Source organism: Vidua macroura, chromosome 17 (assembly GCF_024509145.1).
Source record: "Vidua macroura isolate BioBank_ID:100142 chromosome 17, ASM2450914v1, whole genome shotgun sequence".
NCBI classification, from domain to species: Eukaryota; Metazoa; Chordata; class Aves; order Passeriformes; family Viduidae; genus Vidua; species Vidua macroura.
Genome location: NC_071587.1, coordinates 1,273,564 through 1,294,999, shown reverse-complemented (window position 1 = coordinate 1,294,999; position 21,436 = coordinate 1,273,564). Strand labels below are relative to the sequence as shown.

The following is a 21,436-nucleotide window of genomic DNA, read 5'->3' as shown; positions in this document are numbered from 1 at the left end:
CAAGATGTTGTGCAGCCTTGGCAGAGCAGTCTGCACCTCAGAACTCAGAACCTTCATGCTACTTGGCATGTAAGGGTGAAGGGCAATTTCTGTCACTGGATATATTCCAGTTCTTATTGAATAAACCTTAACAGGAGCTAAAATTAAAATACAGAGACTTTTTTTTCATCTCTCTCAACATTACTGCTGAGCTATGGGGAGTTACCAACTGATCCTTGTCTCCTGTACATGGCCTTACCTGACAGTCGAAGTCCTGGAAGTTGCGAGCTGCATTCTGTTAATGAAAAACAGGAAAAAAGAAAAAAAAGAAAAAAGTAGATCAGCACAATGCTCCAGAACACCCCCAATAACAGCATGAAAGTTTCCCATAGAGAACTCTGTTATAGCACAGTTGAGACTGGCTGCAGTCAGGTAAGCAGTGAAATGCGAGACCTGTACAAGCAAACTCCATGCAAGATCTGCCCATTCCTATACAACAAGGTTATAGAGCTGTAAGGAGGCTACCAGCCAAGGGAAGTGAGTGCCTGTGCCCACAGCTGAGAGTGTTCAAGCAGGGACAGATGCACATAGGAAGGACACTGGCCACAGCTGGGCTGCATATGGGTTTGGGTTTTGTCTGTTCCTGGCATCCAGTAACAATTTGGATGCAAAACTCCTAAAGGACTAATCCTGGGATCTCACATACTGAGTGCAGGGAAACAAGCCATGCAGTCAGCTTCTGTGCAGCCACTGCTGCAGGTATGGGATTGTTCCACGACAGACACAGGGACTCGCAAGCTCCTGAAATCTGAGTGTATGGGAACTGTGTGCAGTAGCTCACCACTGACTCCTCCCAGAGGGTGACCCCTCGCATGCAGGTGAACACAGTCAGTACAGCACCCACTTGGCATCCTGCAGGTTGGAAGATCTGCAGGAACCTGTCCATGTGCCCACGTGATTGAAACACTGTCTCTAACCACACAGTAGGTTACATCACTGACAGCTGTCAGCAGAAGGCTGAGCAAATCACTTCAGATGGCATCCCAGCTTAGGGATGTGTTTTAGGCTTAGCACCTGTTGTGATTTGATACTGGCCAAATGCCAGGCACCTATGAAAGCTATTCATTCACCCTCTCTTGCTCTCATCTGGGCAGAGGAGAAAGACAAAAAATTAACAAAGGGCTCATGAGTCTCAACTCATGAGGACTGGGAGAAAACACTCTAAGGGCAAAACAGGTTCAAATTTAAAGGTGTAAAGTAAATAATTTATTATTAACAGAATCAGAGGAGGATAATGAGAAGTAAAATAAGCCTTTAAAACATCTTGCTTTTCCCCCAACCCCTTCCTCCTTCCCACTGACAGCGCAAGGAGACAGGGCACAGGGGATTTGGTCAGTTCATCACTTGAGATCTTCTGTTTGCTCATGGAGAGGAGTCTTTTCTCTGCTGTGCCATGGGGCCCCTCCCACAGGAACTTCTCCAGCGTGGCTCTAATCTCACGAGCAGCAGTCTGCCCAAAATTGCTGCAACATGCATCACTCCCACAGGCAAACCGTCTTCCCAATACTGGTTTGGTGTGGATCACTTGTCCATGGGATGCAGGCCTCCAAGAATGGGCTGCTCTAGTTTGGAAGCAAAGGCCCTTTCTCTGTCTCTGGAGGCAGGGGCTCTCTCTCCATTTGGGTCTCCCACTGGATCACAGCTTTCTCTGGCATCCACCCGCTCTGGCATGAGCACTTCTCCCATAGGCTGCGAACAGATCTCTGCATTCCCCATGGACCTCATGGGCTGCCGGGGCACAGCTGCTTCACACCCTGGTGCTCACCATGGCCTGCAGAGGAATCTCAGCTTTGACACTTGGAGCACCTCTTCCCCCTCTTTTTCCACTGACCTTGGTGTCGCCCTGTTGTTCTCTCTCCTCCTTCTCTTCTCTGACTAGAAGAAAAACTGCTGCTCATAGGTACTTTTGATAACAAGTTCTGCTAATTCAGAGATTCCTACAAGATCCCGCAGCTCTCAGAGGTTGATCTCATCTAGGTTCTGTGCCGGAGAGTCTCTCACCATATTTCTGCCGCTGGCCACGCGGCCCCGCCACCACCAAGCGGGCAGTGACGGCCACCACGGCACTGGCGCTATTTAACACCTCTCCTCATGCGGGCGCTGGGAAGGAGAAGCTGCTGCCGCTGCCCCTGCCCTTCTTCCCGCGGCACGGCTGGCTAGGGGCAGGCAAGCAGTAAAGGCTTGCCACGCGCTGCGCCGGGATGGCAGCACCTGTGGCGCCTCACCAGCCCTGGAAAAAACTGCGCGCATGCTGTTTTAATTTTTCTTCTTAAATATGTCATCACAGAGGCATTACCAACCTCTCTAATTGAGCCAGCAGCATGTCCATCTTCAGAGCTCTGTCGGACATGGTGGAAGCTTCTAGCAGCTTCTCACAGAAGCTACTCCTGTGGCACTCCCTCGCTACCAAAAACCAGGCTGTGCCAAATCAACACAGCACCTTAGTACTGAAATTAATAGGAGAAAACTAGGATCACATATGGACAACAGAAACACTCCAAACATTTCTTCTGGCTGAGCACCCTTCATTTCTCTCCATGTGTAAACACATGGCTGTGTTTTCCTCGCTGCAGAGCCTTGTCTTGTTAATAAGGGCTGCTACCTATATTCTACACTTTGAGACATTTGAAATATCTGCAAACCTGTTTTAAGAATCCATTCCCCTCTTTCCTCCTATGTGTTAAGTATGGAACTGTGGCCATGTTTTAGCAGGACATAGCAAAACCCACTAAATCCTGAGTACTGGGGAAAAGAAAATAAAAAGCAGTCTCCTCTTATTTCAGTTTGAGAACCTGAAATTAATTGAGTTTTCTGACATCAGCATCAGCTCATGAAGCAGGTCGGTTCAGTCACCCATTTCTTTATGGAGAAACGAGAAACTTCTGTATATGGCACTGGATTTGGATGGTGCATGCTAAGTAAAAAAGAAGGTGATCTGAATTTGTACTTAGAAAAGTATGAGATTCTCCAAGTGAGTAGGGAGGAAATGACACAAAGCAAGGAATGAGGCTCTGACTTGGGTTGCTTTCTGTCAATGCATACCTTGACACAAAAGCAGCTGACATGCTGACATGCCCTCTCACATACTTGATTTAACACACTGAAAATCTGACTTTAAACCATTTATTCATTGTCTTAATTTGAGAAACTTTAAGGCAAGTTTTTCAGGCCTCTGAACATGCCATGGCTGCACCTCAAAGCACAGAGCTGGCTCAGCTGACTCAACTGCCCATTTCATTTCATGAATCTGGCTCTGGCATTTCAGTAACTTTTCACTGAGGCTGAATTAAGAGGAATCAAAGGTGCCACAATAATAAAGTGTCACTGGGATAGTTTTTCTGATCAGGCAATACTCTCTTTTTCTCTCTCTTTCAACTAAATGGGAACATTTGAAGTTCCTTTGCTTCCCCAGTAAAAAGTCACTGCATTTTAGTAAGCCTGAACGAGGTGAACAAACATAATGTATTTTACTTTCCTGCACTTGATATTAGGCTTAAGTTACACACAAACAAAACAGTGTTTATATTCTTCAAAAGTCAAGCTTGTAACTTTCTGCTGATTTGAGGCAGAACAAAGCCAGGACTCAGTGGTCCACAGTCCTACAGCTCAGACAAGTGAACAAGATACAACCCATTTCCACTTCCACTGGTTTAAGAGTCTGAGACACCAGAGCTCCTTCTCTGTGTACAGCAGCTTTTGTGTCTGAGGAGCTCATGAGCACTCACTCATTAGCACCTTAAGAGTGTTACTGTACTATTTCTGGCCATTAATCCATGCTGGCTCAAACTCCTATATCTAAAGTGGGTTGTCAGTAAAAACCTTAGTGAACTGCCAGCTTCATAGATTTTGGACTCTGATATGTTGCACAGAACAGCAGGTGATTGCACCAGACCCTCATGCTCCATAAACTATGTCTAAAAAGTACACATGTATTATCTCAAGCTTGAAAGCCTTAATAAGGGCCATACCTTGGAGGTGGCTGCTCCCTGAGGCCCTCATTTTGGTAAAAGTGTGAAAAGGAGAGCCACAGCATACTTCTCTTCCCATGCAGTAGTGAGGATGGTTCTGGAGCTACCCTTCATATTTCTCCCTACTGGGATACTGTATATTTCCTGTAACTTCAACACTGAGTCAAGTAAAGAAGTAATCATTCTCTGTGTGCCCTTCTGCACCCTGGTTAACACCATTTGGTGTTCTGTTTGGGTGAGCACTCTGCATTTGAACCACAGTGGACACCACAGCAAGAACTGGATGGGGCTGACCAGGCAATACTTGAGAGAAAGACTGGAAACTTTTAAAGTGAAAACCACTTTGATTTGGCATGTCTCAATGTCTCTTACTTAGGTCAGCTGACTGAAGCAAGGGCAATCTACCCAGTTCAAACACAGAAAATCCCAGGAGAATCATGAGCAAGATCTGGGCCACTGCATTCAGGAAGCTTGTCTTCTGTAAATGTTTATCTCTTGTTTTGAAATTACAAACTGCCCTCAAAGCCTGTATTCCATATTTTTATTTGCTGATCTACACTGATTTTGTACTTTCACCCTTCCAGGAAACATTTTTTTTTTAAATGGTGGAAGCCCAGTAGTCAGCACTAGTCTGTCAGATCAGGCAGCTGGACTCCAGATTTCAGTTGAGTTTTTAGATTTCACAGATACTAAAAACAGATATGCTAGAACACTAAAGAAATGAGCGAAAACTAATCAGTACAGGTTAAAACATAGCAGAATTCCAGAGATTTCACCCATTTTGTGGAGGACAATGCAGTCTTCTGCAAGCACACAGTGAGTGGACAAAGCACCACAGACAGCCCTTTGGCAGCACAAGCCAAGTCCCGGTCATCAGCCATCAAACAGCAAAGCCTTAGGAACTCATACCCACACCATTAGACTTGGCTGCGAGCTATGGAAAGTGACCAAACCACATTGCTCATAATCACAGTTTGTAGATGCAAGATGCTAGATCTTGCCTGTAATGAACTTAGGCACTCTCGACAACAGTTTGTAGCAGAATCCACTGAGCCCAGGTGGCTCTTCCCCAGCCCATAGAAGACAGAGTGAAAGACTTAAACAGCTACTGCGATACAATGATTTTCCAAAGTCTCAGTATTGCATAAATCTGGGCTGTTCTAACTGGGCTCTGCAGACATTAAAAGGAAATTACTCTCCATTACTAAATCCAGGAAGACAGGGCTGTTTTAGGGGTCAAAACACTAAAGGTTCATTTAAGACAGAGTATTTTCAGCAAAAAAAAAAAAAGTAAAAAACCAAACCAAACAACAACAACCCAAAACCAAACAAAAACCAGGATACAATACAGCACTTCTCTAAGAAAGAGAAACTTATTAGAGGTTCTACAGCTACACCAGGTCAGGAATGGGATCACCGTTCCAATTGCTGTCCAGCCTTTGCAAATCCTTGGTACAGGCACGACGTACTGTTTGGCCAGGACTCCAAAATTACCTGAATTGTTTTAGTCTGTCTTTCCCAGAGACTTTGGAAGAGTGGGTGGTGGTAGATTACCAGAGTGGGGAAGAATTTACTGGGTTTCAGTACTTAAGGTATTTCAGTCTGTGGACAGATTCTGGCAGCTAGGGCTCCTTGCCAGACAAAAAGTCATCCCAAGTACACCTGTGAGGACAAAGCAGCAGCCAGCATTACCTTGTCATTCAGGAGTGGCTTGATCTCTGTCAGCTGAACATCCTGCAGTTCATCCATTGTGCTGGAAATAGAGCCAATTAATCCTCAAAGCCACAAATAGGGATTCTGAAACAAAGGCATATTGTTAGAAACAGCATTACAAGATAAGGTAATCAAAGAATGCTGAAAGATTTTTCATTAGACTTGTCTGTGCTTCAAATTAAGCCTGCAAGAAGCTGGTTCTTGATGCAACACAAAGCACCTGTAAATGCAGAAGGCAAACCCTGTGCTGCTCTCACTGTGCCAGTCTGGTTACTCCTTGCCCTGCCCACTGAAAGCTGCCCCTGAAAGCTCAGGCCTTTCAAGTGAGAAACTGCATCTACTTCCGTGCATTGCTGGTATTTCAGCCATAGCTTGTCTGGAAATAAACTAGAAATTACTTGATCACTGTTTACTATGTGGCAACACTGACTTCCCCTGCCATGCCCTACATGCCCAAACCCCAGCATCCTGCCACCAAAGGCAAGGCTGTGCTGTATTCCTGAGACATACAGACAAAACCACATCCACACAGAGGAAACAGAGGTGTGGAGATCCATGGTCCTTGCTGGCAGAACATAAGAGAATCCAGAACTCAGGGCAGCCCTTACTGTACAAGGTGAGATATAAAAATTGCCCTGGATAGTGCTGGTCCAGTGGAACATGTGCAGACAACACTGTTAGCTTGGCAGCCCAAACCATCACTCTATCAGATGGTGCAGAGTCAGCAAAGGAAAGAAAAAAATGTAATCAACAGTATAAGAAGCTGCTGTATGTCTGTCGGAAATTGCTGCTGCCATAGAGCCAGAGGAGAAATCTTCGAGTATAAATACAGCAATGAAGATGGAGGAATAATATGGCTGAGTTTACAAGGCATTTAATTTTTACTCTAGACACTCTAGCTGTGTTTCTAGACAGAAGAATTTCTAGTGCAAGCACCTGTAAGCAACATAAAAAGGGCAAGAGATGATCACACCTGATGGCGCAGACTACCTGGTTGTTCAGGAAAATTGTACCTATTACTGCAGATGAAATAAATGAAGCCACCAACTTCATTTGATGGAACAGAGGTAAGCATGTGGTGGACTTCCTGGGCATCAGCTGAGTGTGCCAGGAAAATACCTTTGAGTACTGTCACAAATCAAATTCTTTGTCTAAGATATTACAGGCTATTAACCACAGAAGAAAAAGAGTGGAAAAGTAACAATTGTGTTTGCCACCCACCTTAATTCAACACAAACAGCTGAGCTGGGGAGGAGGGGTCCCCTTCACCCCAAATGCTGCGCAAAGCTGCAACCTTTGTGCCAGAACTAACACTGGGTGGCGGCTGAAGCCAGTCTGTCATGAAACAAATAAAAACAAAATGCCTTTCCTTCTGAAAATCAGCCATAGAACCATCTGTCTCTTTTAGCTCCTTTGCTTTGGGAAACTCAAATATTTTTCTTTTTCAGACTTTTTTTTTTGCTGTAAAACATACCAGTTGTGAGAGTTTAAAGAAATCAGTTAATCTACAGGCAACAACCCCCTTACTCTACAATGAATTATTATTCAGAAGAGGAGTAAGAGCCATTATGTAGTGCACTGTAAGCCCCAGAGGAAAGCTCTTTATTGTCATACTGCTAAGATATTATGGAATAAAAAAATATTTCTACTAAGGAATTACAACTTCCATATACACTGGGACTGATCAAGAGCTCAACATCTACCAGATTCTCTCCAGAACAGCATCACACAAAGTTACAGACACAAAAGGAATTTCCAACAAGCATCACAAAGCTTATAAGTTGCAGACAGGTGACACAGTGCTAGAATGACCACCTTCACCTTATTAGTTGGAGAGCATATCCCTTCTCTTATGCTCCTTTGAAAAGACACCTACTAGTGGCAGGCAAGAAAAAAAACATGCTTATTCCTGGGGTCACCCAAGAGACAAAGAAGTTGTCCACTCTACCCAAAGGAATGAAAAAACTGGCACACACCAGCCACCTTTCTCTGTGGGTTTTTATACACATGGGAGTTTTCCTGAGCCTTGGGTTCACACCTTACATTTTTGCCTAAACCAGAGTCTACAGAGAAGGAGGACACCAGTATAATAACCCCTCTCTACTGAGCTGTGGCTGACCAAAGAACACCTCAGAGCACCAATTGCTCTGCATTAGGTTGCTCAAAGAAACTTTTGCTATGGTCTTGCAGATATCTCTTCTAGTTTCCCCTGAGCTATACAAAGTCCCAGAGAGGCCTGAGATGCATCCTACACGAATCTGCCCAGGTACACTGTTTGCTGTCAGTACAAGCACATCCATGAGGTGTGCAAACTCTAGAGAAGGATAGACACACATTTTGTACCCATGCACTACATTGTTAATCATTTATTGTATGAGAAGAATAAAAACCTAGTAGGGGTTCAAAGCAAGGATTATCAAATGCATTTATCTCATCAACTTTGATTTAATACTTGGTCTCTAGATACAACTACAGTGCACACAATAAACAATCCTGAAACAACTCTGAAATTAATCTGATGTTTATCTTCCTTGTCCACTATTGCTCCAAATGCTGTCTCAAGGGAAGGGGGTTCTCTAGGGCAAGCTACTCTTAGCCATAATGTGCAATATGTGCTGCCCCTTCCTTAAAGCAAGCTGGACAGCAACAAAAAAGGGCTGCTGATTTAGGTGCTGAGATTTATGTGAAACTTCCTTGAGACAGAAGAGACAACCTTCCTTAACAACAGCTGGGTTCAAATAGCTGTGAAAATCTCGGCAGGGAAGTTCACAGAAGAGTAAGAGACTTGCTTTGCAGAGAGTCTGAAGCAGAGTCAGCCTGGGAAGCTCCTTAGCTCATAGCACATTCTCACCCAGAAGTAAGAACTATGAAGGGTCCCTCTAGTGGGACCCAGATACTGAGGTGAGCCAGGAAATCACTGACAACTGCTCAACTGAGAGCAAAATCACAAAGAAAGATTATACCTGCACAGCCTCAGATGGTGGATTTTTTTCTAAACATTATGATTCTATATCTAGTCGCCTAGCTTGTAAAGTTTTTTTGAAGGCTTTTTGAAGGAAAAGGCACAGGGGTTCACCATCACTCCTTGCAAGCAGCTTTTTTAGCTTGCTGAACCAGCTCTTCCCAATCCACTCACTAGTGAGCTCTCCAGAAAATGGCTGACACAGCCTCAGCACTTCATTTTAATCTGGTCAGAGGGTTTTCCATTGGCAGATGCACATATTTTTCTCTTCCCAAGATTTTAGCAAGCTCAGTGTGATTGCCCTAGATTAAATCTGGGTAATTTGTCATTACAGCATGAAATCTACTAGCTCTATATGACTATTTGCCACAACTTCACCTAAACACCCTGCTAAACCAACAGCAACATGTGTTTTGGTTTGAAACATGGCAAATGGGCACATTTGAGCAAAAAAGGCCTCAAAAATTCTCAAAAAAAGGATGCTTTGTAGTAGAGAGACCTTTGTAGAGAACATCTCCCATCTCCAAGTGCAGAGGAAAAGGAAAGGGTGGGATGTTGGTTAGCTGGTCTATCCTCTCTTCCAACCATGCTAAAGACTCCTTGGAAAAGCTCTACAGACTTGTCTGCCCAGGAGCCAATTCTCTCCCTCCATTCCTCCTATTATTTAAAGAGACAAACATGTCATTTCATAAGCTAAAAGCAAGTTTAAAATACCACAACAAAGCAGCATAAATATTCATAACACTGAAAAGACTTTTGTAAAAGACAGGCCACAGGCAAAGCAAAAGGTTTGCCTGAAACAATCCATGTATAAGTCACACATTTTTTTTCTATAAATGGCCCAGTACCACCTGTTTTGCAAGTATTCCTCTTGCTTCTATGTATATATTACTATAAATACACTCAAATCCCCCAACTGAAACTATCTATCCCTCTCCAAAGGTTTCCTAAAGGCTGAAGTAGATTCTATGTTCCTTGAAAACCAGTAAGACAAGAATCCAGGAAAGATGTGGTGAATTATTAAGCACAGAGACTAGAATCAGGGTAGAAGACAGAAGGCTACAAAAAAACAAGGCAGGTGAGCCCCAGAAAGAAACTATCTACCTATAAATAAGATCTCAAATACGTGTTTGCATGTTTACTCTAAGACAAGGCTGCTCTCAATTTACATAATTTCAATATACAAAGAAAGAAACTGGAGTTAAGTGCAGTAGTCAAGAGCATGAGCACTACAGGCCTGGACCCACTGAGTGTGAGCTGCAGTATCTGTAGGTTCTGAGGCTCTGCTTTCTGGTCATTGAAGCTCTGGCACAACTGCTTCCTGCAGGGTTAGGAACTGCAAGAGCTGCATCTTGAATTCAAATGTTTTCTTATGGGGGTACAATCTCTCCACACTATTTAGGAACTCAGTGCAACAAAACCTTGCATTCAGAGGTTAAAAATGCTTGGGTTTTCACCTCAATTTGACTATAACTTATAATGTGTCACCTCCATAGCCACTTACACTCTTATTTGTTTATTAACCACACTGAGGCAAAATTACACCCATCAGTTGTCAAGCTATGCTACAAAACATGGCATTAAATGTACCTAAACATATGCTCCCTCATTTGGCAGACAACAGGGGCAAGCTAAAGAAGCTCCTCTCTAGGGACTCACAGCCATGACAGTCTGGGTAAGGTTCCAGAGAACCACTCCCTGACAAGCCAGCTACGTCTTGTAAGATGGAAAGTAGAAGTGTTGCTCCCAGGTATGCAAAGGAAGATGGCAACAAACTCACAACTTATAACCCATGCCAGAACCAAAGTACACTACCCATGGTCTGCAGGCTTACTGCTCAGGCATTTATTTCTTGAACCATTTTGCTGTGTAGCTCTCCACTGCAACTTCTCCCTTTCTTTATAAGGGGATTCCCACTTCCTGTGCCTCCTGTGTTGCTCTCCCACAGACTGGAAAAACAGCTGCCTGGCAGGGCTCCTCAGCCTGGCTGGGCAGACCACAGTCTTGGCATATAGATCTCAGCTAATTTTCATTTATGGGCCTTGAGACCCTTGGGCATTCCTGTTCTGTTGCTCCTCTACCCTGTGCAAGCCTCTAGACAGCAGTGTGTTTCCCAAAACCTGCACAGGCTACTCTGTTTTCTATACTAAAATGCTGGCTGACATGGTAAACTTCCAGAAAAACAGACAAAGGGCCCAAATTCAGCTTCTAAATATTTTCCAAGGTTGCTCACTTTGCATTCCAGCTCATGTATTTTTGAACTGTGCCACATGGTGCTCCACCTCCAAGATAAACTGTTTGCCTACAGAAAGAAATTGTGTTCTGCTTCACCAGCGCAGTCCCGGGTTTCGCTGTCGCCAAAATGATTTTTGCTCTTATATTTCCTTCATATATATTTGTAGCTCTGTAGATTATTGCTGCATAGTCATATAGTTCCTAGCTAACTCCAGTACTCTTCCCTACCCTGATAGGCAGAAAGACAAAACACATTCCAGAGGCTCCAAGCCCTGGGGGCCCAAGGTTAGGCTCTCTGGAAGCCAAGGTTGAAACCAGCTCTTTGAGACACATTTTCATAAACAAAGTTTAGTTCTTATCTAAGGAGAAGGAGAATTCAGAAAAGGGTAGAACCAGGGAGGAACTACCTGTGCTTCTAACTGGGGATTCTTGTCAATTATGCTAATTTGCTAAACCTACAAAACTGTATTCACCGTATGTGAGCATTGGCAGTTTTCCATATCTGCCCCTGGAGGCCCCCAATAAAGATCAGCCTGTATATTACCTCCTATACTAATATTAATACTAATATGTCTCAAGAGTGTTTTGTTTTATTCCTAGCTCTTTAAGGCATCACTGCACTTGAGCAAAGCAATAGCAGCTTCCTAAGCCATGATTCTACGTCCCTGGAATCTGAGCTACACCTAGGACAGAAATGTCAGCTGGTGCATATACTTTCTAAGGTGTTTAAACAAGACCTACATTTAACAAAGGTTTTGTAAGGAAAAGGTCTGTGCCCAGCTTTCCATTAATTCTGGATGAATCCAATTTTAATTAAAAGCAATGTCATACTGCCACAGGTGTAACTGAGCTCAGCAAGCAGGACACTGTTCCTGCCGACTGCCTGAATTAACAGGCATTGACTATAGGGTTGATTAAGCAAGAATGCTGTAAAAGTCTTTCAAGTGTTTTACATATACCTGGACCAGTGACCATGAAAACAATGAACTATGCTGAGCTCTCCTATACAGAACAGTCCAAGAAGTTTTAGAGTGGTGACACTTAGGACCTAAACTGGAATGAGAAATTTCTGTGATGAGAATTGTGAAAATTATTGTCTTTGAAACAGAGTCTCTTCTAATCATGGTATCCCTTTCAAACAGTTTTGCAGCATTTCCCTTCTCCCCAAGGCAAATGAAATAAGCTGTGACTGTTACCACCAGTCACTATTACGTATGGGTCACAGTTTTGGAGACAGGCACGCGACTGAACACACCAAAGGTCACATGACAACAGCCAAGATTTGCTGATGGACGCTCCCTTTTACAGAGGGTTCAAAATTCCCACAGTTGAACACCTGATTGGTCAAGATCTCAACACTGCCTAGCGATATGTCTGCATTCAGGACTGAATGGGATTGACTGGGGCCCCCAGTTCGAGTTCCAATCCAACCTAGCATAACCTCACCCGGGGACTTGTTTACTTCTGTAACAAACTAGGCTAGCCTAACTGGGTTTCTATTATGGCCAAACTGGGTTTCTATTATGGCCAAATTTATCTGTTCAGCTTCAGACCAGCTGTAGCTGTGACAAGTCACGTTACTCACATGACGTTCTATGTCATTTCCTGCTCAATGGCATCACACTACAGCAACACCGATGTTACCCAGTGTGAGAGCTCACACAGCTCAGACTAAACCACAGACCCCTTATTGCCAGCTTCATGGTGAAGGACATGTTCAAATGGATCTCTTCCAAGATGCTTTCACATCTACGGGGTTAATTACTTCCACTAGCCCTGTAGTTCAGAAGGTCCCACCCAGGCACTGGTGAGGGCTCTTGAGGGTTTTGTCCAAATCAAAACAATCAGCACTGTCCCCATCAAGGCATCCACAGCACTTTCTCCTGCCATCTCCTCCCTGTCCTGTGTCCCCATCCTTCAGCACTCACTATGTGTAGCTGACCTCAATTGCTCCCCAGCACACATCCACCCATGGCAAGTGGGGAAAATGCTGTCTTCGGCAGGAACATGCTTTTAAAGCAGCTTATGATGAAATCTGACTGTTTTCCACCAGATCTTTCAGTTTCCTCTGCAGTTTTATTTTCAAGCTTGTTTCTGCTTCATTTCAGCCATGTTTCCTACTAACCAACTGTGTTTTCACTCTTTAAGTGAAAAAAAAATGAATCAAATGTGAATACATATTGCATTGAGCAAAGTAAAGCATTCCAGAGCAAAGTGGATTGGAAATCTGTTGAAATGAGATTTGAACAATTATTTTTATCATTAAATACCACACTTCAACTTACTGAAATTTAATGCTGATTTTGCATTTTATTTATCTTACTGAAAAAGCTGCATTTTCACGAAATATTTAATTGCAGTGACTCAAGGCCAGGTTAGATGGGGCTTGGAACAACTTGGTCTAGTGGAAGGTGGACTTAAAGGGCCTTTTCAACCCTAACTATTCCACCAAACTGAGCCTTCTTGCTGTCTGTGAGGAGCCAGTGTTTAAGTTATTGTATAGCTAAACAAAGAATTAGTTAGACCTCAGTCTTCATATTTTCTAATGCAATTTTCATTGATATTTTTAAGTTCATTTGTGTGGGGTGCTACTGGGACAGAAGAAAAATATTGAAATCAAATGCATAAGAAAAAATTTGTAGACTAACTTTTATTTAAACTTCGTTCACTCAAATATATAAATTGTGCAACCTAAACCCAACATAGTAACATATTCACTAGTGAAGGTGATCTTTTGGCATGAACAGTGTAATATACACATACAAATATATGTGCAGTCTGGATAAATCAAACTTCAAAATCATCACAGACACGTGCAAAGTTCAGGAAGAAAAAATAGTTCTGCTCCTCAGCAGCTAAGAAGACACAAATGCTTCTGGTTCAGTTCATTCAGGTAAAGAACAGCTTTTCACTGTGCTGTACATGTATATACATCTAAATCACTTCTAGTGTCTTTGCAGTTTTTCTTCTTCACTCAAACTTGAAAAAAAATTATTTTGGCCATTGGAAAGTAGTATACTTCCAGGCAAAAGCTGATCAAACACTTCAACAGCTCCAATTCCAAGTCATCCACCATGGTGGACATGGGAGAAACCATACATTTTATCACAGCAAATACATATTGTTCAATATTATATATTGATTATTAATAAGAATATTGAAGTACATAGAAGACAGATATAAGTCTTGGGATGCAGTTTCACTATCTTAATCTGCTCTAGCTGCAGGCTGCTTGCAAAAGGGGCATTCACAGGACTGACACAAATTTTAAGACCACACTGTATGAAAAACAAATTGCTAAAATAAGATTTTTATTATATGCTTTTTGTCCTTTCGTCTTCATTAATGAAATATTCCTCTTATGAGTGTAGTAGTGCTCCTTGAGCTTCTCAGAACAAGCTCTTTCCTTTTTGACCCAACCTGTGTCATTGAAAGACAACCTCTTGTCAAGTATCAGTGCCATTACTTCAGACTCATTGAGACTGCCACACAGCTGTCCCTTCCATAATTTCCTTCCAAGCAGAAAACATCCTTGTGTATGTCAGGCTGAATTGCATGTCCCTCCTGAGGCAGCTGGCCAGGAGAAGCAACTTCACTTAGCACAGTTACAAACAGTAATGGATACAGGACAGACAATTCAGGACCAATTCAGGAGGTAATTTAATTACTCATTTAAAACAAATGTGAGTTTCTGCCAAAAGGGATGCTCCTGTCCTCCCTCCCTACACCAGACAGAACTTCCTACCTCTCCTTCCCTTGCACCAGGCTGATGATTATGTTGTAACATGGCAAATCAGATCTCCTTACCCTCTCCCTCATGTTTTTTCCAGGGCTACCTTTCACTTGGATCAGTGAACTGACTGATGAAAAGACTCCTTATGTGCCATCTTTTTTTTCTAAATCTGTCAAATATCTTGATTTGAGGTTGGATTGTAAGAAACTACGTGTCTTGGCAGCGTTAGCTCTTCAGCTGCATCAGGGAGCAGATAACATACATGCTCAGGACACTGCCGGATGATACGCAGGGGCCTGCACTTAGCTTCAGGGTATGATAAATCTAATCCATCTAAAGAGAGTGTATACAGAACATAGGACAGAAGTCTAATTTTGCTAATTTGAGTTGCCTTGTTGTAGGGTATTATTTCAGGACATATAAAGGAACTAGAGTTTCACCTCACAGCCTCTGAAAGAAAACCAAGACCCTTAAATTCTCTCCTTTGCCCCATCCCCTTGCAGCCAGGACCCAAACCCTGCCTTGGGGTCTGGCATGCTTGACTGCAACATGAACAAGTGTAATGCAGACTTTTTGCCAGGCTAGCCTTCTGCTGGCTTAGTGAGCTGAAAGAGCCTATCAGACAGTCACATAAACTTTAGAACCAACTCATGTAATGAGGACCAGACATGTAGTGACCTCTGGAACTGCTTCCAAATCCTGCAGTCTAAGTTGAGGATCACATACAAACGGGTAGGGAAATATAATCACAAACTCACTAGAGTCTTTGTGGTGTTCTGTGGATACAAATAACTAGGGCTATAAATGAATACATGAGTACACATCAGCATGGACATTCATGTTATAAGTTTCTGAAATGGATAGAAGCCTTTTGATAAACCAGGTAATAACATCCTATTTCACAGAGGGTAGAAACACCCCTTGAAGTGCCCAGGGCCAGATTGGATGGGGCTTTGAGCAACCTGCTCTAGTGGAAGATGTCCCTACCCATGGCACAGAGGTTGAAATGATATATTTGAGGTCCCTTCCAACCTAAACCAGTCTGTGATTCTGTGATGCAGCAATGGACCACATTTTCTTTCAGCCACTGTAAGCATCCTCCCTTACAAATTACAAGGACAGTTTACAAACACCCGCATAAATACAATAGAGACATAGGACAGAAAACACCAGCTACTTAAGCCAAACATCACTCATAAGAATGACTTGTGTTTGAAGTCAGTTATAAAACTGCATATAAAGCAAATACCTAAAATACCATTAGAATGCAAGTGATGTTTTTCATAGAATTAGGAATGCATTTCTGCAAGCAGCTGGAAGCAAAAGGCAGATGGCACACTGTACCAAACATGCCTTCCCAAATTTTGTTAGATAGGCCTAAGGAGGAAACTGGCCTACTCACCAGGTTCTATGTTCACCCAAACCCAATTTGCTCTCTGCAGATTTCCAGTGGATGTTCTTGGTTCTGGCTGCTTGTGAGTTGAGCTCTTCCTGCAAAAGCTCTGGTCATTACTGCCTGAGAACTGCAGAAGTCCAGCAGGCACATCCTCCTATACTTGTAAGATCCAAGGCCTTGCCTTCCTAAAATGCTAACAGAACTTCTGTTTCCCTTCTTCTCCATCCTTCTTTCCCTCCCTTTCCTCATTCACCCCCACACCAATTCCTGTTAAAATCTGAGTGAGCAAAATAAGAAACCAAAGCTATCTACTGTGTGAACTGAACTGGGTAAAAAATTTATACCAAAAAAAGAGCAGTTTTTAGAAAGGTAAGCTGAATCTGTATAGCTTTTGCTTGCAATATCTATCAGATAAAATCAATAACTTCTTTTTTCCTCACCCAAACTTCTCTATGCCAAAGTCCATGGGTGAGATCAACTCAGACTTTAGTTTTCATTAAGAAGTAACAGCGCAAGTTAAGGTGGTTCCTATTAAGTGAAATTCAGTTTGGTACATTTGGGATATAGCAAACATTCACAAGCTTAAGACAGTTTCACATCGCGTATCTTATGATGGAAATCCATGATCCCAAGGGTAATTGCCAACTAGGACACACAGTTATTGTAAACAGACCCCTGAAGATGTTAAACCACAAAGATTTCACTTCTTTCAAAACTAACTGAAGATCTCAATACAATTGAATTAGTTCTAATACTCTAGTCCTGAATAAAGGTGAACCATCACATGGGTTTCATGTTCAACCCCTCCATGTTTAAAAAGACTTGGTTACAGCAGATCAATTCTGATTTCATTCCCTAGGAATCAGCATGAGAGGAGGATGTACTACACCAAAGCAACAGTGAAGGAAAAAAACTGACTACACCAAAGTCTAAATTATTTCCTCAACTAAGAATTAAGAGGAAGTTTCTCAGAAGCCTGCTCACAGCCTCTTTCACAGGTAAGGACAGCACAGAAGGAACATGGCAAGGTTTCTGGAGAAGAGATTACTCTCCAAGCAAGAATAATTTCAAAGCTGGATCCAATTGTTCAGGGCCTTACAGATTTGAAAATCTCTAAGGATGTAGATTCTAGCATTATATAGCATTCTTATTGCAAAAATAGTTTCCTTTTATCCAATGGGAATTTCCTTTGCTGCAAGTGGTATAATCAATGAGATTTTTAACCTGAAAGTATCACAGGCCAGAATAAAAAGAAAAATTAAAATGAACACATCAGAAGAATCTAAAAATTCCCTTTCTAAAACTGTTTCATAATGAATAAGGAGTCAACTCAGATACTTCACATTAAAGGCATAGTTGGAGCAGAAATTCATTTTCTGATAAATTTTTCAGGGCAGATGTTAATATATCAAAATAACAGGCTTAATACTAAATTGATTGCCAACTCTGAAAAGTGTCCAATACTTTCTAGAAAAAGAACATGTGAAGAACTGTGCAAGATCTGAGTAGTGCATCATCCAGTCTGATTCAGTTCAAGAGCAAATGTCTAGGATACGGCAAAAGAAGAGGAGCACCTGACAATAATTCCCCTTTGCTTGTACATCCAGCTGCACTTAGGCAGCGTCTCTCTCTCCTGAGTCCTGTAGAGGCTTCTTCCCCAGTGCACTGAAACACTGCTGTTCCTTGTGAACACAGAAGTTATTTATTCTCACACTTTGTGCTGCAGAAAAACAGTAAGGCAGCCTCACCCATGAAATCTTCCTTCCTTGAGTCACAAAAATTATCAAGAGCTTGATCTATTATATACAGAATATACTTTCACCCCACTATTACAAAAATCCCCCAAAATATGCAATATAAAGTAACACACCTGAAGATTTTATCAGAAACTAACTCTTTCTGACAGACTATTTGAACAGCTCTGAGCAGTCACAACTCCCATTGCCCACACATGCTGTCCAGAGAAGGAACTTTTCAATGCCCTTGGCAAACAGCAAGGATAAGAACACCAGCCTCAACCCTACAAAAGCCTGACAAAACCTCCTCTAAAGACAGGCTGGCTTGCCAACACTCACCTGGAGAGAAATTATCAAATACTTTTACTTGGTGTAGTATTTCCTTTCCATAACATTACTTGCACATTTCTCCCATATTAACCTTTAAGCAGAATTTAAGCTGATGCAGGCATCTCAGACATAAAATGAAAGCTGTAGCTCCTTCTGTATTGATTTTATTAATTCCAACATTACTCTTTTTTCCTCCCTTTCCAAGCTTCATTGCCATATCCTTTTGAAAAATGGCAGCTCTATTATACACCCCATGTCCAGTATTGCAATGTTATAGTTGGGGTATCTAAAAAAATCCTCAGAAAATATTTAAAATGTTCTGAGGAAGAGTAGTCTTACCATAAGATGTAAGAAAGACAGTATTAGTTAGGTGAGTTGTGGTACAATCAGGCACCAAACCCAACTGTAAAGAGTATTGTATTCGTTTAAGCCACTATGAGGGAACCAAAGCGTGGGTACTCTTTTGAGCCTCGTCCACAGCAATTTCAGCTAATGAGCTTTAGCTGACTAGTGGAGAGGTCTGAAAGCACCCATGGAGCACAGGACATGTAGTTATCTGTGAAACCTCAGTAATACAATTACTCTAGATCATAATAACACTTTAAAAGTGAAATGATAGAACTCACTTTACCACTGAAAGTGTGTTTCCTCAGCACCTCAAGAGTCAGATTCAGTCTTGAGCACAGCCATGCCCTGCTCAGGAGCAAGGTGTCCCCAAGGAGACACCAGGTCCTTGAGACCACAAGCGACCATGAGGGGTTAGCTCAGTAATACCAGCAGACTCCACCACTCCACTCCCTACTCTTTCAAACTCCAAATATATCAAGGATTTGCATATTACAGTCATAGCTTTTATTTAATGAACTGGAAATAATGACATGCTTCTGTAACTAGATGCCCTTCTGCAGGTCAGGAGCAGATGTTAAACACAACTCAAAAGCACAGTTCACTTGAGTAGTTTATGAGTTTAAGTTAGTGAAGTTTGTCTTTACAATTCAGTGAAGAAATGTTTATCAAGGTGCTAAATTGGCCTAAAACTGCAAGAAATTAATTCTGCCAATAAATATGCAAACACAACAAAGCACAGGTAACAAACCACAAATAAATAGTACTTGTACACTGAAGCCATGTCCAGTTTCCACAAATCCAAAACCACCTGCTTTTCTAACTCCTGTGGAACAATCTGAAAACAATGCTATTGCAACTGGTTGGTATTTTAATGTTGCATTTCTGTAGTAGAGGCAGCTGGAACTACCACTACAGTGTAAGAAAGGGCCACCATCCCAGCTCATGGTCAGACAAAGAGGGTATATTAGGTCTTGCTGTCACAGAAGTCACAGAAGTTTTAATACTCCAATCACAACCCAAAAACACCAGAAACAAGGCGAGGCTGTATGTCCTGAGCTGCAGGAACTGTATTTGACTTTACTAGGTATTTCTACTATAATATTTTGTTGAGAAGTTGTACTGATTTTCCCAATGAAAATTCATCAGAAGGGCCATTTTAGCCTGCCTGGCTGCATTTACCTACTCCATCATTTGAAAGGATTTCTCTTGTGCACAGAGCTCTAGAGCTAAGCTTACAAAGCCCCATGAACAGCATTCTGATGAACTGTTAACTGCAGAATAAATCAGCTTAAATCCAGGGAATTGTTCCAACAGATTAAAGACTCGATGCCAAAGGAGGAGGTCGTGCTCCCACTTTAGAAATATCTCACTTTGTTTTGAGCCTACAACCTACTATTTCCATTTGGTGGTCTTAGTTTTTTTATCAAAAGAGACAGTGAATAATGGGTTCACATACATGCCATGCTGCTAAGACTGTGCTTCCATCATATCTTCTTCAAAGACATCTTTTTGAAACTGAAGAGCTCTCATCTATTTATCATTCTTTACAAGGAACTCATTGCACACCTTTGATCATTCACATTTTCAGAATCTCTCCCAGTTTCAGTGGGTCTTTGAGAGTGATGGGACTAGAATTCATGCAGCACTCACAACACAGCTGCACTGTGAGCTTACACACCACTGTTTTCTAGTTTGATCACTAATATTTTTCCCAAGCATCTAACCTTCAATTTGCTTTTCTAAACAATGACATAGTATTTTGATAGAGCTGCCTATTATAAACACCAGTTCTGCTTCTGACTGGAAAAGAAATTCAGAGCTCATCACTGCACACATACAGTGGGAACTGTTGTCCAGCTGCATTACTTCACTGCTGAATTTAAAATGCTGCTTTTTCACTTAGTGCCACAGGATTTTTTTCATGTTTCCTCAGAGCTAACTATGATAATGTAGGTTTATTGATACAAAAAAATGTCATCTGTCTTCAGTTTCTTTCTCTAACTTTGACTTCTCTGTGCTTTTGGCTTCCACATCATTCTCTGGCAATAAATAAAATAAATTTTCCGTCTGTCTGATTTATAGCTATATTTTTATTGGATGTCCCAGTAGCCCTCATGGTCTCAGAAATGCCAGTTATTCTTCACTCACCTCCTGCACCAGTCACTCTTTCATAAAGCTTTATTACTTCCCTTTCTCCTCCCAGTGGCTTCCTTCCAAGGTGCAAAGTCCTAAACCATTTAATGTCTCCTCTCTTCTAATTCCATGCCTTTGCTCTCTCATCACCACTCCCTCTCTTTTCTAATTCTCTTGTACTCAAGAGTTTGCCAGATTATGCTGATAATGAGCTCCAGTGTTGATTATGCATATGATTTTACTGCTTTATAGGACTTCCTCAAGGAGATACATCAGAGTTTCTCTTTGGAAGTGTGCCTTAATACTTCCACAAACCTTCATAAATGTTTATGCAACCTTTGACAAAATGCCCTGCTTCCCCCACCACTCCCAGAGTTGGGAATTTAATTAAAAATATTTTATTACATAGTTTTAAATCTAATGCTCATATACTTCTCTCTTGACCTCAAGTTGACTACAACTTTTTTTTTTTTAATTAGCTCTTTTATGTACATTTGCTCCATTTGTGTATGAGCTACACTAGGAGCTGCAAAGAGAAAGTGTCCATCCACTGCAGAGAAGTCCTACACTCCTCTCCCTTGTCCAAGAGCTTTTATGAAACAAAGGGTGCAGAGGGAATCATCACAGGCTCAGGCATTCATTTCTTTTCAAAACAATGGCTTGATCTGGTTTAGTTGAGTAAGTTCATCATGATCTCTTTCTAGGCTGTACTCCTGGTCTTCTTGGACCCTTCAGGCAATGCTTCTTATGTCAATATTACTCAATACAGTGAAGTCAGAGATCAGGTTCTTTGATCTATCTGAACCTCCTGTTTAGCACAGGAACACAAATTTTTCTCCACAA

At 41.9% G+C, this 21,436-nt stretch overlaps 1 protein-coding gene across 3 annotated transcripts in view; it reads right to left on the bottom strand.

The window, feature by feature from the left end:
* NDRG3 (NDRG family member 3) overlaps window positions 1-21,436 on the bottom strand; it is a 58,509-nt gene that overhangs the window by 26,221 nt on the left and 10,852 nt on the right. For all 3 annotated transcript variants that reach the window (XM_053992988.1, XM_053992989.1, XM_053992990.1), the window contains 2 exons: window positions 5,700-5,804; window positions 239-274 (listed from right to left, as the gene is read on the bottom strand). In XM_053992988.1, the coding sequence (XP_053848963.1) occupies window positions 239-274; window positions 5,700-5,756 (93 nt within the window). In that variant the 5' untranslated portion in view covers window positions 5,757-5,804. Of the gene's footprint in view, window positions 1-238; window positions 275-5,699; window positions 5,805-21,436 lie in introns of those variants that run through there.